Source organism: Calonectris borealis, chromosome 4 (assembly GCF_964195595.1).
Source record: "Calonectris borealis chromosome 4, bCalBor7.hap1.2, whole genome shotgun sequence".
Classification (NCBI taxonomy): Eukaryota; Metazoa; Chordata; class Aves; order Procellariiformes; family Procellariidae; genus Calonectris; species Calonectris borealis.
This window is the reverse complement of record NC_134315.1, coordinates 6,859,751-6,873,678: the sequence shown is the minus strand read 5'-3', so window position 1 is coordinate 6,873,678 and position 13,928 is coordinate 6,859,751. Positions and strand designations below refer to the sequence as shown.

At 41.7% G+C, this 13,928-nt stretch overlaps 1 protein-coding gene across 5 annotated transcripts in view; it reads left to right on the top strand.

Moving 5' to 3' along the window:
- Positions 1 to 1,632: 1,632 nt before the first annotated feature.
- The window catches only part of KDM3A (lysine demethylase 3A), a 36,645-nt gene continuing 24,349 nt past the window's right edge, over positions 1,633 to 13,928 (top strand). For 2 of the 5 annotated variants that reach the window (XR_012673413.1, XM_075148449.1), the window contains exons 1-9: positions 1,634 to 1,783; positions 2,331 to 2,519; positions 5,151 to 5,306; positions 7,531 to 7,641; positions 9,260 to 9,362; positions 10,258 to 10,382; positions 10,875 to 10,947; positions 11,032 to 11,120; positions 13,329 to 13,480. Coding sequence is in view for 4 of the 5 variants with exons in the window: in XM_075148449.1 (XP_075004550.1) it covers positions 2,349 to 2,519; positions 5,151 to 5,306; positions 7,531 to 7,641; positions 9,260 to 9,362; positions 10,258 to 10,382; positions 10,875 to 10,947; positions 11,032 to 11,120; positions 13,329 to 13,480 (980 nt within the window). In the remaining variant the exon portion in view is untranslated. Of the gene's footprint in view, positions 1,784 to 1,812; positions 2,520 to 5,150; positions 5,307 to 7,530; positions 7,642 to 9,259; positions 9,363 to 10,257; positions 10,383 to 10,874; positions 10,948 to 11,031; positions 11,121 to 13,328; positions 13,481 to 13,928 lie in introns of those variants that run through there. The other 3 variants (XM_075148452.1, XM_075148451.1, XM_075148450.1) reach the window with 3 other exon arrangements.

Below are 13,928 nucleotides of genomic sequence, written 5' to 3'. Positions count from 1 at the left end.
TCAGTGCCTGCTAATGAGTCTACATGCAGTTGCTGATATATTAGACTCATTTTCCATTATTCACTTTGTTTGTTTGTCTGTTTTCCTTACTGAAAATGCTACGTATTACTAGGTTCATCTTGTTGCTAGGAATCACTGAAGAGGCCTTGGAGTTACCAAGGAATTTGGGCTGCCTGATTTCCATGGCATGAAGAACAGTAACTCCCTCATCATGGCGCAAAAGGAAATTTTTGTGCCTTTTGATTTCATATGTGAATGTGTTTGTTTGAATGTAGCAGCAGACAAGTGATCAGTGGCAAGTCCTGAAGCAGATTGGTGGGAAAAGCTTTAAAAATGCATTTAACACAAATGTGGGACTGGCTTCTTTGAGAAAATGGAGGATGAGAACAGAATGTGGCAGGAGTATCCCACCTGCAATGGAACCCCCGCTGCTGTTTGATGGGGATTTTTGGAGCTCAGACATCTCTCGTGATGGGAGGAACCCCGAAGAAAGAATAAGCTGAACACCACCAGTTTCCAGTAAACTGGGTGACTCAACAGCTTCTTGGCCTTGGGTACTTTCTTCACTTTTGGTCTTCTTCCTCCCACACCCTCTGGTAGGAAAGTCTTGTAGTGAAAGATGAGTATGAATGCGTTGCTAGGTCACTGCAGCATACGATCAGCTAGCTCTTTACCACGTTGTCCACTTAACTACTTGGTTCTCTTATGATCTTGGTTACAGTCTTTCATAAGAACACGCAGGTCTTGTGTGAAAGGAATAAGGGATCTGAGGTGGTGGAAGCCATTTGCTTGTAGACAGAACTACATAACCCAACTCAGCTACAACTAGAGCTTCTCTAAAGCCTGCCATCCTCACAAGGAACCTCTAGCGCATGTTATTTTTTCCCCTGCAACTTCTCCTGTCACGCAGGAACTAGCTCTTCCCAGTCCCCCTCAGCTTCCAAGGCAGCCAAACAAGATGGTGGCCTCTGAGACGCTTCCGCCTCGCCTCCGCCCGTCCCTCGGCGCCGCCGAAGCCCCAGTGCGCAGGCGCAGACGCGGCCCCCGAGCAGGTGTCAGGCCCTTCCCCATCTGCGCGTGCGCAGAAGGCTCTCCGCAGCGCCCCCGCAGGCGCACCTTGCCGATGTGCGCTTGCGCAGAAGCACCCCACAGGTGCCCCCTCCCCCTGTGCTATATCTGACTACGCCGCGAACCGCACGTATAAGCGGCCCTTTCACGCTTCTTGCCTTGTTCAGATCCCTCCGCCGACTCCAAAGGCGGCCGTTATAGCTTAAGGCTCAGCTCGCCTGAGGCAGAAACATAAGCCTCAAGGCACGCTACGGCCTAAAACATGTTTGTTTTTCCATTTGGCCCCATCTTTGGGCTCTTCGTGAACGTTGGCGGGCTGGCGGACTCCTTCACTCGAAGCTTTGCGGAAGGATACTCATTTTTTTCTCCGCCATCTGCTGAGCAACGGTTTCGAGGCGTGGCTAGGAGCGCGGGCACCGCCCCTCCGGGCCAATCGCAGCGGGAGGCTTGCCGCGAGCCCCGCCCCACTGGCGCAGGACAACCAATGGGAGCGAGGGATGGAGCGGCAGGGGCCGGCCGCTGGCCGGGGCGGGGGGCGGGCGCGCGGGTGAGGGGGTGTGTGCGGGAGCGCGGGGCCGAGTAGGAGCGCTCGCCGCAGCGGCTGTTGCTGGGGGCGGAGGGGAAGCGCCGCGTTCACGGAGCCCGCTGCCCGGGCGCCGTGTGACCGCGGGGTGCGCCGGGTGGGGACCGGCGGCAGGGGCCGGGAGGGAAGCAGGTGAGGGTAGGGGCAAGGCTGGAGGGCTCTCTGGGCCGGTAGGAGGGGGTGTTGGTGAGGCGGAGAGGCGTCCGGAAGGAGCTTGGCCCGGTCGCTTGCTTCCTTGCTTCCCCTTCAGCTGCCGCCCCCCGCCTCGGCTCCTCGGAGGGAGGGAACAAAGAGGCCGCGGGAGCAGGGTGGCGGCCGGCCGGGGTGGAAATAGCTCGGAGCCGCACTGCAGCAGCTTCTGGTATTTCCTTCCACCACCCCCACTGAGGCAATGATTAACAAGACCGTGGGCAAAGAAGCATCCTGTGGGTGTCTGCGGGCTCGGCTTGAGCCGCCTGAAAAGAAGCGGGGGAGGAGGGGGGCGAGAACGGGGAGAGGAAGAAGGAAGCAAGGCTGCTCCCGCCCGCCTTGGCCCGCGCGGCTCCCTGTGAGGAAAGGCGGGCGGGGGGCGAGCCCGCCGGCGGGGCTCGGAGCGCGGCCTGCCAGCTGACCGACGCGTTGTTTTGGTTGTTTTTTTTTTTTTCTTCCTCTCCTCCTTCCGTCGGTTTCCTCCCTGGAGGCCTCCCGATGAGTTAAAATGGTGCTGAGGCTCGAGGGGAGCTGGTCGCTGCTCGTGGGCAAGAGGTTCCTCAGCCTGTCGGAGGAAGACGACAGGTCGTGGGACACCAGTCGCATCTCGGAATGGCCGTGGAAGTCAGGCAGGATCCGGGCAGTTTCACACACGGACATATCCAAACAAGACCTGAAGGTAACCGGGAACTTTCAAAGAGACCTTCTAAAACGAGAGTGCTTACCCTGTGACCTCGAAACTTCGTGTGCCTGCGTGTGTGTGGGTGTGTGTCTACACATACACATATATTCACGCTGTTGTTGGGGGAGAGAGGTCTTCTTGGTCAACTTGCCTGCCTAATGTGCTTGCAAACGTGTGTGCACCTCTGGCTAAAGCCCCCAATGTACTTGTACTAATGCCGGAAATTACCTCAGACTAATTATAAACGTGCTTTCTTCCACCAGCATTTTGAAAACTTCAGGTTTTTATTGCACCCGCTGTGCCTAGGTTTTATTTCTGCGTATTTCCTAAATGTAATTTAAGACCTTGTCAGTTGTAAACGAGGTTTTTTTTTTCCAGAGATTGCAGTTACTTATGAAACCGAAACACTCCTATGTTGATGGGATTGGTGACTTTTCTTTTTTGTTCTTTGAAGTAGCTGCTAACGAACAAGTACTTCTACTGTCTTAAAAGATGTACCAAATTCATGTATGGTGTTGGAGGTTTCTCAGACTCTTCTTGCATGGTGGGCACTTCTTAATAATGATTACCAACGGGATTTTTAAACACGCAATCAATTACTGCAAGCTTAACTATGTATTTTGGGTGGGAGTTAAGCGACTTTCACAGTTTGACTGTGAAGCTCTTAAGGGGCTACTTGGCAACTGTAGTCAGTAAAACTATTTAACCGTGTCTGGGCAATTACTATAGGATACAAAGTATTCGCTAAGGACAAAACTCCATTATATTAATGGCATTCTGTTACATGGCCCTCTTAGCTTCTGCAAGGGTCTTCGGTGGCAGGCTGTTCTATGACAGCAAGAACAGTACCATCTTTCAATTAAAACTGTTTCCTTGCCTTTTTTTTTCTTAACGGGAAGAACTTTGTGACCTCTGATTAACTGAAGAAGCACCTACTCCTTGTCAAATGAGAAGAAATCGTACGTGTTTCTAACACTTTCTTGAAAGCATAACCTTTGTTATGAAGAGTCCCGAGTTGTTAGAGGCCGAGCTTCTTGCTGTGGATCTGCAGCAGGGGTGTAGTTTTCCCCATCTTTGGCCGGCGGGGCTGTGCCCATGCCGTACTTGCAGTGAGGAGGAAGATGTTGCTGCTGCAGAAAGCTCTTCTTGAGGACCTTCTTTGGGACTTAAAAGGAGAAGGAGCAGGTGCTGTTGGGGACTTTACTGTAAGCCTTGTAACTGGTTACGGTTCTGCCAGAAGCGATTGACTTAATGCGTTCTCCAGTGAAAATGTTAAAAGAGCATAGAGAGCCAAAACACATGCCATCTTCTTTCCTCTCTTGCAGCTCTATGGAAGAGTAATGTATAGTTAGACTCAAAATAGTAATGGATTGGGGGGAAAAAAGGAGTTTATAAAGGAGTAGAAATATTTAATCTTTTTGTATAGCGTCAGGAGCAAGCTACAGAATAGAAGGACTGTCAACTACTTCTGAAAGTATTTTCTCAACTGTATTTTCCTGTTTGTGCAGTGTTGATACTATAGACAAAACAAGCCATTCTGGTTCTGGTACTTGTGTTATTTGCTTATCTCTTTCATTGTTTCCATGAACTTCAAAATGACTAAATTAATTTCTGCACCCATTAGTTTTACAACTCCTGTCTGTGGTAATGCTGTTTTGTGTGCATGCTTTTACTTGCCTTTCCCCTTAGAGGGAAGCTAAACACAAGGGAATGTTTTGAAGATTCACTCAACTGAGGTTTCTCTGCTGTTAGGGTAAATTAGTTAAATGTATTTAGGCTGGATCGTTACATTTTATGGGAAGAGGGAGTAATTTTTCTAAGAGTAGTGTTCTCTACCAAGACATTCCGATTCCTGTATTCAGGCAAAATTGTATTTATGGTCTTTCCCAATCCTTTGTTGGTCTCCCTGTGTTGCCTATGAAAGAAGGGTAAATGCCATCCCAAAGAAATTGGTCAAGCCACCATGTTTTTGCCATGAAGTGACAACTGCTTTCCTCTTGAAAAGTTTGTACAGATGCTTCAGAGATTCGTAAAGATAAATACCGGTTAAAAGCAGGCAGCAAATGACCTTCACATTATATAATATGATCACCTTTACTGGCGTACTGTCATTTGTGCTTTCATTAAATTAACTAAAATTATTCTTTGGGACTCTTATTCTTAAAATATTTCTGGAAAAGCAGCTTGTTTATTCAAGTACTCTAGTTTAGAGTGTGTGGAAAATGCTTGTGCCACTACTGTATGCAGTCCTTTAAAGCTTTTGGGATTTTTTGCTGTGTTTTTCCCTGATTGTAAACACTAGTGGCAGAGTTAAAACATTTAACTGCCCTTGAGCAGCAGAGGACTTTTTGAGTTGTAGAGTTAAATAGGAATATTAATGTTTTATGCGACAGTAATGATGACAAACCAGTTAATATTGACTATCACTTATAAAATACTAGGTCAGCCTGGGATGCTTTAGTGATTGCTTGATTGTCTGACAGAAAGGCAATAATCATATTTGCATTATAAGTACTTTTAATGATTTTTTTTTTTTTTGAGGAAATTGGTGTTTGTTTATCCTTTTTCATGTTATATGTGTCTGAATTTTATGGTTAGTCACTCCTTCACTTTGTTCCCTTTCTGTAGATTTGTGTAGAATTTGATGATGAGTCATGGGAAAAAAGAAGATGGATAGAAGTCTACAGCCATAAAATGAAAGCATTCCTGGTGGAGCAAAAGCTGGTACTGGCTGAAAGAAAATCTCAAGCCAATTCTATGTCTCCTGTCCAGTGGCCTGCAATGGCAAGTATACGCTTGGCCTAACTCACTTTGGTTCTGCAGTTCCATCTTCCAATGACCGTGTTGTTACAAGTGTGAATTTCTCAAGTACAGTTTCACTCGTGTACTCTTATGTGTAATCTGGAGGGAGACTAAATCTCTTTGTACAGCTAGAGCTAGGCAGAGCTTGTAAACATTTGAAGTTGGTATGTTGTGCCTGGAGACACAGGAATGTATTTTTATGAATGTATTCCCTCCCAAACCACTGTTCTGTACAACGTTAGTTCCTTCTCCCTCTAGTCTCTTGTTTCTTCCTTCTTTCACGAAATTGCAGTTAAGAATAGAGAGAAAAAGGGTAAATAATAGGTTTCTAAGGAAAGCCTGTATTTTTGTCTTAAATTCTTGTTTTACTCTGCCTCAAGTACTGTTAATTCTTCAGTGATTCTTCTTCTGAGATAAAAATAATTTGAGTGACTCTCAGCGAAAGCTGCCTGGCACAGATGATTTGTGAGGTTTGGATTTTGTGCGTATAAAAGCCTGAGCTACACTGTACAAGCCAGAGAACTGAGCTTTCTGTAACTGCCATGCATGGCTGGCTAGGCAAATTAGCCAGCAGAAGTGAGCAGGGAACATTTCTTAACGTATTCAGTCAGTATAGTTTTACTTGACGACTTTGGATATTCCTACTCATAAAAGTAGTTGTGAAATAAATGAAGATGTAAACTTGCTGTATGTTAATCATGCTGAAGTGGTAGTCCATGTTTTTTAGGACTACAAAACTAACTTTGCTAGGTATAAAGTATGCAGTGTAATTCATATTGCTGCATCCTAGCTGAGCTTTTTTCTTAAGCAAAGCTAATCTAAGCGGATATTTATTGGAAGCAGGGCCAAATAGGATGGAGAGGAAGTGGAAAGATGAATCCTTAATTTTATTTCCTGACCTGTGTGTTAATATCAGCAGTTCTACTAGTAGATTTTGCTGATGCAGTGTTCTGAAAACCTGCTTTAAACTTAGCTGTTGTCCCTTTCCAAGTATCGGAACAGTTCTTACCGGATGCTTGTCTTCAATTTATGCATAAGGTTTTCCTCATGATGTGTTTGATGTGTCAGTTCATGCAGTGTACATGTTCCAAAGCTCATTTAGCAGAGGAATGATGTAGGATAAAGTAAAGCACAATACTGGAGCTTGCCTTGGCAAAAAAGACTTTTTCTCCCTTTCCCACCACACAAGGCAGGAAAGAAGGGGTCACAAAAGAGGTGTGTGGATTAATTTATTTAAGTCTTGATCACAACTTACTGATTCAATATACGGGAGAGTGTGTTTCTGACAAATGGAATAGCTTTGCAGAACTCTTGTAATGCCTGGTCACTCTTGGAGAGGCTCTTGTTCCTCTTATGGTGATACTGCCCCTTTGCCAATGCTGCCCTAACGGAAGTGAAAACAGCAAAGGGGAAGAAAGTCTTTGTTTGCTTGATCAGTCCTTTGGAAACCCAAACACATACTCTATCAGAATGATTTTCTTTTTTTCTTTTAAATGGGGCACAAATATATCTTTCATGTGGGGAGGAGTTATTCTTGCCACTTCTGATGTTCCAGGCTCCTGATGCCTACCCATTCAGAGCTGGTACTGCAGGACTAGGCAAAATTTAACCTTGAGCATGTTAGGAAGAGTTCAGAAGCTTTTAAAGGAAATTGTTTCTTGTCTGTTCTTAAAGCCTTTGGTATACCTGAACACAACTTCATCACTGTACTGCAGTGTTATAACAACTAAGAGGCTATCCAAGTCATCATACATGTCTAAACTAAGGCTTTAGTGTATTATCAATGTTGCATGAGCTTTGAGAACTTTAATGTAAGCCATGTAGCGGGCCTTCATCGATTTGCTAGTTATTCCCCCAATCTACCATAAGGAGAGTTTTTCATTAGCATATCCACAATTAGAACTCTTAGTATTAGTAAATTCTTCATGTTGAGATGAATGATTAATGATTGTTAATGACAGCTGCTTGAACTGAATTCCTAACTCGTTCTAATAAATGAAATTTGTTTCAGGTGTAGTCCAGTAACTCCTTTATTAGGCACGTATTAGAAGTTTTATTAGAAAGTTGCTTTGTTTCAAGAGTTGCATGTAGATGTGGTATCTTAACAGCGAAATAGATGCAAAACTAAAATAACTTTTTAAATGCAAATGAGGAATGATAAGATCTTCTTACTCTGTTTCTAAGAAAATGTTTATCACTCTTCTAGACTTACAAATCCTTAGTGGACAAAGCTGGTTTGGGATCAATGGTTTCAGTACGCTATCTTGGTGAAGAGAGATGTGTTTTTCTTTCTAAAGACCTTTTGACACCCATTCAGGTAACCTTGTATGGCATTATAAAGATGGAGGATAAATCTTTTATCTTGGTATTTAAGATAGTCAAGTTAATATCTTCTAAATGCAAACTTTAGATGGGTAAAAACTTGGAGTAGGTGTTTATTGCCGTAACTCATAAATACCAGTTCTGAATGTAATGTGTCTGATTAAAAACCTCTGAGGCTGATCCAGGACGTGGTCACTTAGAAGTGCTGGATGAGGGAGTGTGCTAGGACAGTTAGTCACCTCAGGTGACAGCAACTGCATCATGTTGATGTTGGGGATAATCTGGAACAGTTTCCTTTTGTTCTTGTGAACATGATCGTTATTACTATGAAGGGAGTTGCAGGGATGTCTGGAATAAATCTTGCTATTTAATAGAAACACATCACTTCTAACCCTAAACAAATGAGGAAGTGGGCAGGATGTAAATAAGATGGTTGAATTATAGTCCCTTTATTGAGCACCAGGAGGAAAGTTTGTTAGTGAAAATTACGTAGAGGTGGGTTGAAACAATTGCCCTGTGTGTCTGACTGGTCAGGCATTTTGAAGAATAGTATCTGTTAATGATAAAACCTTTTCAGGAAACTACTCTCAAGACCTATAAAAAGTCTGAATAAAACTTGTAATAGATGTCCCATGTTGAGACTGCTAGTAGTGCCATCATTAGTGTTCTACTTTGACTTGTTAACAGTCAGACAACTCCTCTTGAGAAACTAACAAAAGAATCACTTAAAGCTAAATTTGAGTTGTAGACTGTTGTCTTGCCTGTGTTGACTCAATACAAAGTAGAGATTTCTTTATGTAGAAGCCTTATCTCAGTACTGCAACGGGGAAGACTGCTTTTCTGGCATCTTGAATAGCAGTTTCTTGACTACTAGCTCTTCAGCCTTCTGTTTTTTACAAATACCAGAGCAGTGCTTGGAACAAAAAGAAACAAACCAACCAACCAAACCCCCCTTTTTTTTTTATTATCACTCTGAGCCATTGGTAAAAACTTGCTCTAAACTTTCCATTTCAGAATCAATTCTAAATGTTGTCAAGCAGCTTGTTTTAGATAACAATAGAGGAAAAAAACCTCACCTAAAATATAAATAAATGATGCTGAATAACAATGAATGATTTAGATGTGGCTGACTCTGTTTTCACTCATATGAACATTTTATAATGGTATCTTGAGATGGACTGGATCCTGGCATTATTATCGTAAATAGAAACATAAAACTTAAAATATTTGCTTTTATATCTGCTCAGGACTACTTACAAGTTGCTACTTCTGAGAACTTAAAATCCTAAATTAAAAAATGGATGGTTCAATTAAACTTAGTGCTCATTAGCAATGTAGTAAAACAAAGCCAGATTGTTTTCAGAACAATATTAAAGTGGACCTGGAGAGCTCACTTCAGTCTGGCTTGCAGATGGTCGATCCAGATTAGTGGTAAGGGAATGATGTCTGCCTCGATAAATGCAATATCCTAGGAGCTGAAGGAACAAAGAGTAATGAGAAACTTGTTGGACTTGTATGAATTGCTGCTGTCTTGTTTCTAAATATATGGGGTTCTGTTAATCAAAAGCATTATCCTTAATACCGGTTTCTATATTTTTTTTTTTCCTAAATAGGATGTGGACAGTTCCAGGCTTCCTCTTAAGGATGATCAAAGTGTTAGTGAAGAAATTCAGGCTTTGGTTAAGAAACACCTAGACGAAACACGCTTGGTACAAGGTACAAGCATAATCTGTAGCGGAAAAGTCTGGCAACAAATACTCAGGTCAAAAGGGAAATCTTTGCAGTGATGGTGTAAATTACAGTAATCTGTTTTAGGGATAAAAGCTTCTTTAAAATACTGTTCCACTTTATTTCGCAGCAGTGAATACAAAATGTGAAGGATTATAGAGATTTAAGTTTCAAGTATTTCCTTTGTAAGAGTGAGTACATAATTTAGGCACATATAGATGGCCTGGCACTTGTGAGAGAGGTATCAAATTTGTAGCAATTCTCACTGAAATTATTTGGAGTTGTTTATTGTTTCAAGTAGCTTGATTTTTTTTTCCAGTCTGTTGCTTATTTATAAAAACGTCCAAAGTTTTATATAAAGACTACTTTTTTAGTCAAGTTAAATTTGTTATTTTTTAGATTTGCCAGCTTCACATTCTTAATTACTGAGTTCATACAAGCATATTTGTGGTCATATGCTTGCATATGCAAGAAATGTCTTACTTTTATGGAAAGGTAAATGCTGCAACTTAGAGTTGTCATTTCCAATACTGTAAAGAGAGGAAAAATTCACACTAATCATTGAATCTTCATTTCCATGTCCACTGATCTGCCTCACTGTCTGAAATCTGGAGGTCAGTTTGGCCTCTGTTGCATGTCTTAACCTCCAGAAAACTTCATTGAACTGTTCCAGGAAGGAGGTAGCTGGAACATAGTTTTATCATGCTTTTTCCCCCTCCCCCCCCAGCTATGTGGAAGTTGTCTCAAGGTTCTCGGTTTGTTTTGCTTACTTGCATCTTGCATGCAGTACTGTTGGCAGATTCATGTTGGTAACTGTGATGATCTTCACGCTCCTTTTTTCTTAAGCCCCCTTTTCTTGTTTTCTTTTATTTCAATTTTTAAGGTGGAAAAAATATAATTGGTTCAAAAATTAGAATTTATAGCCTGGATCCATCTACTCAGTGGTTCACAGCAGTTGTTGTCAATGGTAATCCAGCTACAAGAACTCTCGAAGTCAACTGTCAGGAGGTAAGAACCAGTTGCTGTGGGTTTACAAACAGAGATGGGGAATGGGTGAGAACTTGTGTTTATATCCCCACCAACACCGTTTTTAGTTCTGTCCTTACTGTAATAAGCTTAAAAAAATGGGGATCAGTGTAGTGCAGAATAATCTATTACCCCAAAGTGTTCTGTATGCTGCTGGTAGAATTATCAAAGAACAAATGGCCTTCTACTCAAAATGAGGGAGACCTGGAATTTTTATTTGAAGAGTGAGGTATATGTACGATCCTGGTTGCTTTCTATGCTGTGTAGACAGTGCTCTGAAGCACCAGTTTATATGTGTGTTTTCATGCAGAGACACGTCACAGCAATATATTGTTAAATTCAGCTTGGTATTCAAAGAACCTAGAAGTTAAGTGTCTAAACTTAGTCTATACCACAACATCTAAGATAAATACATTCAAACAGTAACTTTCAACTCTCTAAATGGCTGCTTCTGTGTTTTTGTTCCTTTCCAAGATTCCAGCTTTAAAAACTCTTGATCCAGAGTTAATTCATGTTGAAATCATATATGACAGCAATGGAAAATGTGGTAAGACCTAGTATTGTTTTTCCTTCAAACACTAAGTAGCATATTTGTGATAAATAGACTAATCTTAATCACCTTCTCTTCCAGATAAATCTAAAAGAATTGGGGGCATGAAAAGGAAATCATCTGAGAATAGTGGAAGTGTGGATGCTAAACACACAAAATCTTCTCCTGAGGTAGTATCTTGCTGTGTTATACATGACTGTTATATAATGGTTATGTCATTTCTCAGAACAGTCTTAAATAAGGATTAGATGGGAAAGTGGAATGGTAAATATAATCCCTGGGAGGGTGTGTTGAGTTCTTTGAAACTTGTCTAGGCATGGGTAAAACATCTTGCCTCATGATAATCGGAGAAAAAGTTACTGAGCCTTGAAGGTTGTTTTTTTTTTAACTATGCTTTTTGCTGCCTCTTTCTGCTTAAGAGTCAGCCTGCCTGGTCATGTATTCTGTAGTGGGAGAAAACGCAAAGCAGTTCTCAAGTTTGTAACTGTTGCTTTTTACGTTCTTTCTTTCTTTAACTATTTTGTACTTAAACCCACAACCTTCAGCTAGACTTGCATGCTTTGAGGATTCAAGCTACACAAGCAGCAGTCTGGAAGAATGTTGTTTCAGTACAAAAAGGGAATAAGACTACTTTTCTAGTACTTCCATGTCTACATTTTATTTTTGTGAGTGACCTGCCAAGTATCACTGAGATCTAAGAAAACTGTCTCAAAGGTCAAAAGATGATCTGGGTAACTTAAGTATAGAAATGCAAATGAAAAATAATGGCTTGGCTAAAGAACAGTGCTTCAACCTTGCCCTATAATTTTGTCCCAGTGTTTCAGACCAAAAATTGCATTTTAGGCAGGAGTAGCCTCCTGGAAGCTCTGGAGTGGTGGTGGGGTGGGAGGTTGGTTTTGTTTCATTTTTTTTGGCTATGTGTTCTTGGCTTCTATGCAGTCAGTCCTGTGCCGAGTCAACTGTGTAGATCTGGCTAATGACTGGATATCGTTACTAGAAATCTTTAACGGCTTCACAAAGGTACAGCGTGAGGTAGCAAGTACAGGATAAGATTCCTCAACGAAAAGAGTGATCTATCTTGTATTTACCATTGACAAAGAGCGTGCAGCAAATCAGCATGAAGTACCTAGTGCATTGCAGTCCTACTCTGCATATAGAGTACTATAGCTTGTCCTTGAGTACCTTTAGCATTTTTCGGGTGTTCAGTTTGCCAGTCTTTGGCTTTCTGCCTATTCAGCCATTGAGCAGCCTGCTTGATACATGCAAAGCTGGTCTTTATTTTGTATTCCAGATGTCCTGCAGAAGAGTTATGATCTGAATTCATAGCTTGTTTCACCATAGTTCTTCTTTAATGTAGTGAAGTTAGTTACTTCCAATTTTCTGGCCTGCCTTCCTTTGAAGGACTGGATCCTTTATCACTTTTGTACTCCTTGGGAAATGTCTTGCAACTATTTTCTCAAAATGGTTACAAGTGAGTGTACTTTCTAATAGGGAAAGCAGAAGCTCTGTTTGTTTCTCTGATTTTGGTGGATGTGAATATATGGAAGGGATAAGCTGAAGCCATATTTTTTTTTTTTTTTTACATAAAATGTGATAGTGCTCTGATTTCTAATATGGAGTTAATTAATTCCTGTGGGTTTTTTTGAGAGCTTGTCTTGATGCCTGACAGCTGTGTTATACCAAAGCAGAAAGGAAATATTTTGGAGTTGATGGTAACGAGCTGTAGTGTAACTTCCAGCAGTAAGCTGAGCATGTGGGAGTGGAATATGGATGTTAGACCTGAGGAAGGAGCCCCACAAAAAACTACTGTTTTCAGAGACACTTGCTAATTTGGTAGGCCTGTTGTATTCCTAAAAGAATTGTAGATTTGTAAGGCTGGTGATTCAGTCAGCACAGGATTTCTTTACTTAACACTTTCTAGAATCCTGGTACAAAGATTTTCTCACTACAGGGAAGTTTACATCTAAACTTTTGGCAATGTCAGACTGACTTCACAGTTTTAATTTTCTCTCTGAAAGCTATTTCTGAATTCTGATTACTGCAATTATTTTAGAAAGAACATTGCACTGGCAGTTATGAAGAGCAGAGCTTTCTATCTTCCTTTCCGCCTTCTTAATACACCTTCCTTCCCCCAAAAAAGTTTGTTGTTAATTGGGGGAAAATGAATTGATGTGAACAGTGTTTCATGGAACCTATAAGGTTTAAAAGGACACTCTTAAGGTCTTTCCATCTTATGGATTGAGTGAGGAATGGTCTTCAATGAGCTTTATTAAACATGGTGGGAAGGGCATTAACGTATTTTTCTTTTTAAGCTGAACCCTGCAAAGCAGTATTTCTGTTATCCAGAATTTTCCTAACTGTTAAAATCTTCCTTATAGGTTTCTCCCAGTCAGGGACATGTGCAGTCAGTACCAACAGTGTTGGGTGAAGCATTGCTAGGATGTACTCCTGCTAATAAAGACCAAAGGCATCAAGGCCTGCCCCTGCCAGCTAACTCACCACCCAATCTTGGTGCAGAAACTCCTCAGGGGTAAGGAATCAGCAGCTTATGCTTATGCAGACTTTTCCTCCAAAAATAACTCCAGGTCTTAGCAAAACAAACTCAGAGGTCATTTTAAAGAACTGTAATAACTAGTATTCTGTAATATTGGCATAGAAAAGTGTTAGACTTAATTGTTCTGGATACATAATGTGTTTGCTTATGCCATATTTTTCTTTTTTATAGAATCATAGAATGGTTTGGGTTGGAAGGGACCTTTAAAGGTCGTCTAGTCCAACCCCCATTGCAACGAGCAGGGACATCTTCAACTAGATCAAGTTGCTCAGAGCCCCGTCCAACCTGACCTGGAATGTTTCCAGGGATGGGGCATCTACCACCTCTCTGGGCAACCTGTTCCAGTGTTTCACCACCCTCATTGTAAACCATTTTTTCCTTCTATCTAGTCTAAATCTACCCTCTTTTAGTTTAAAACCATTCC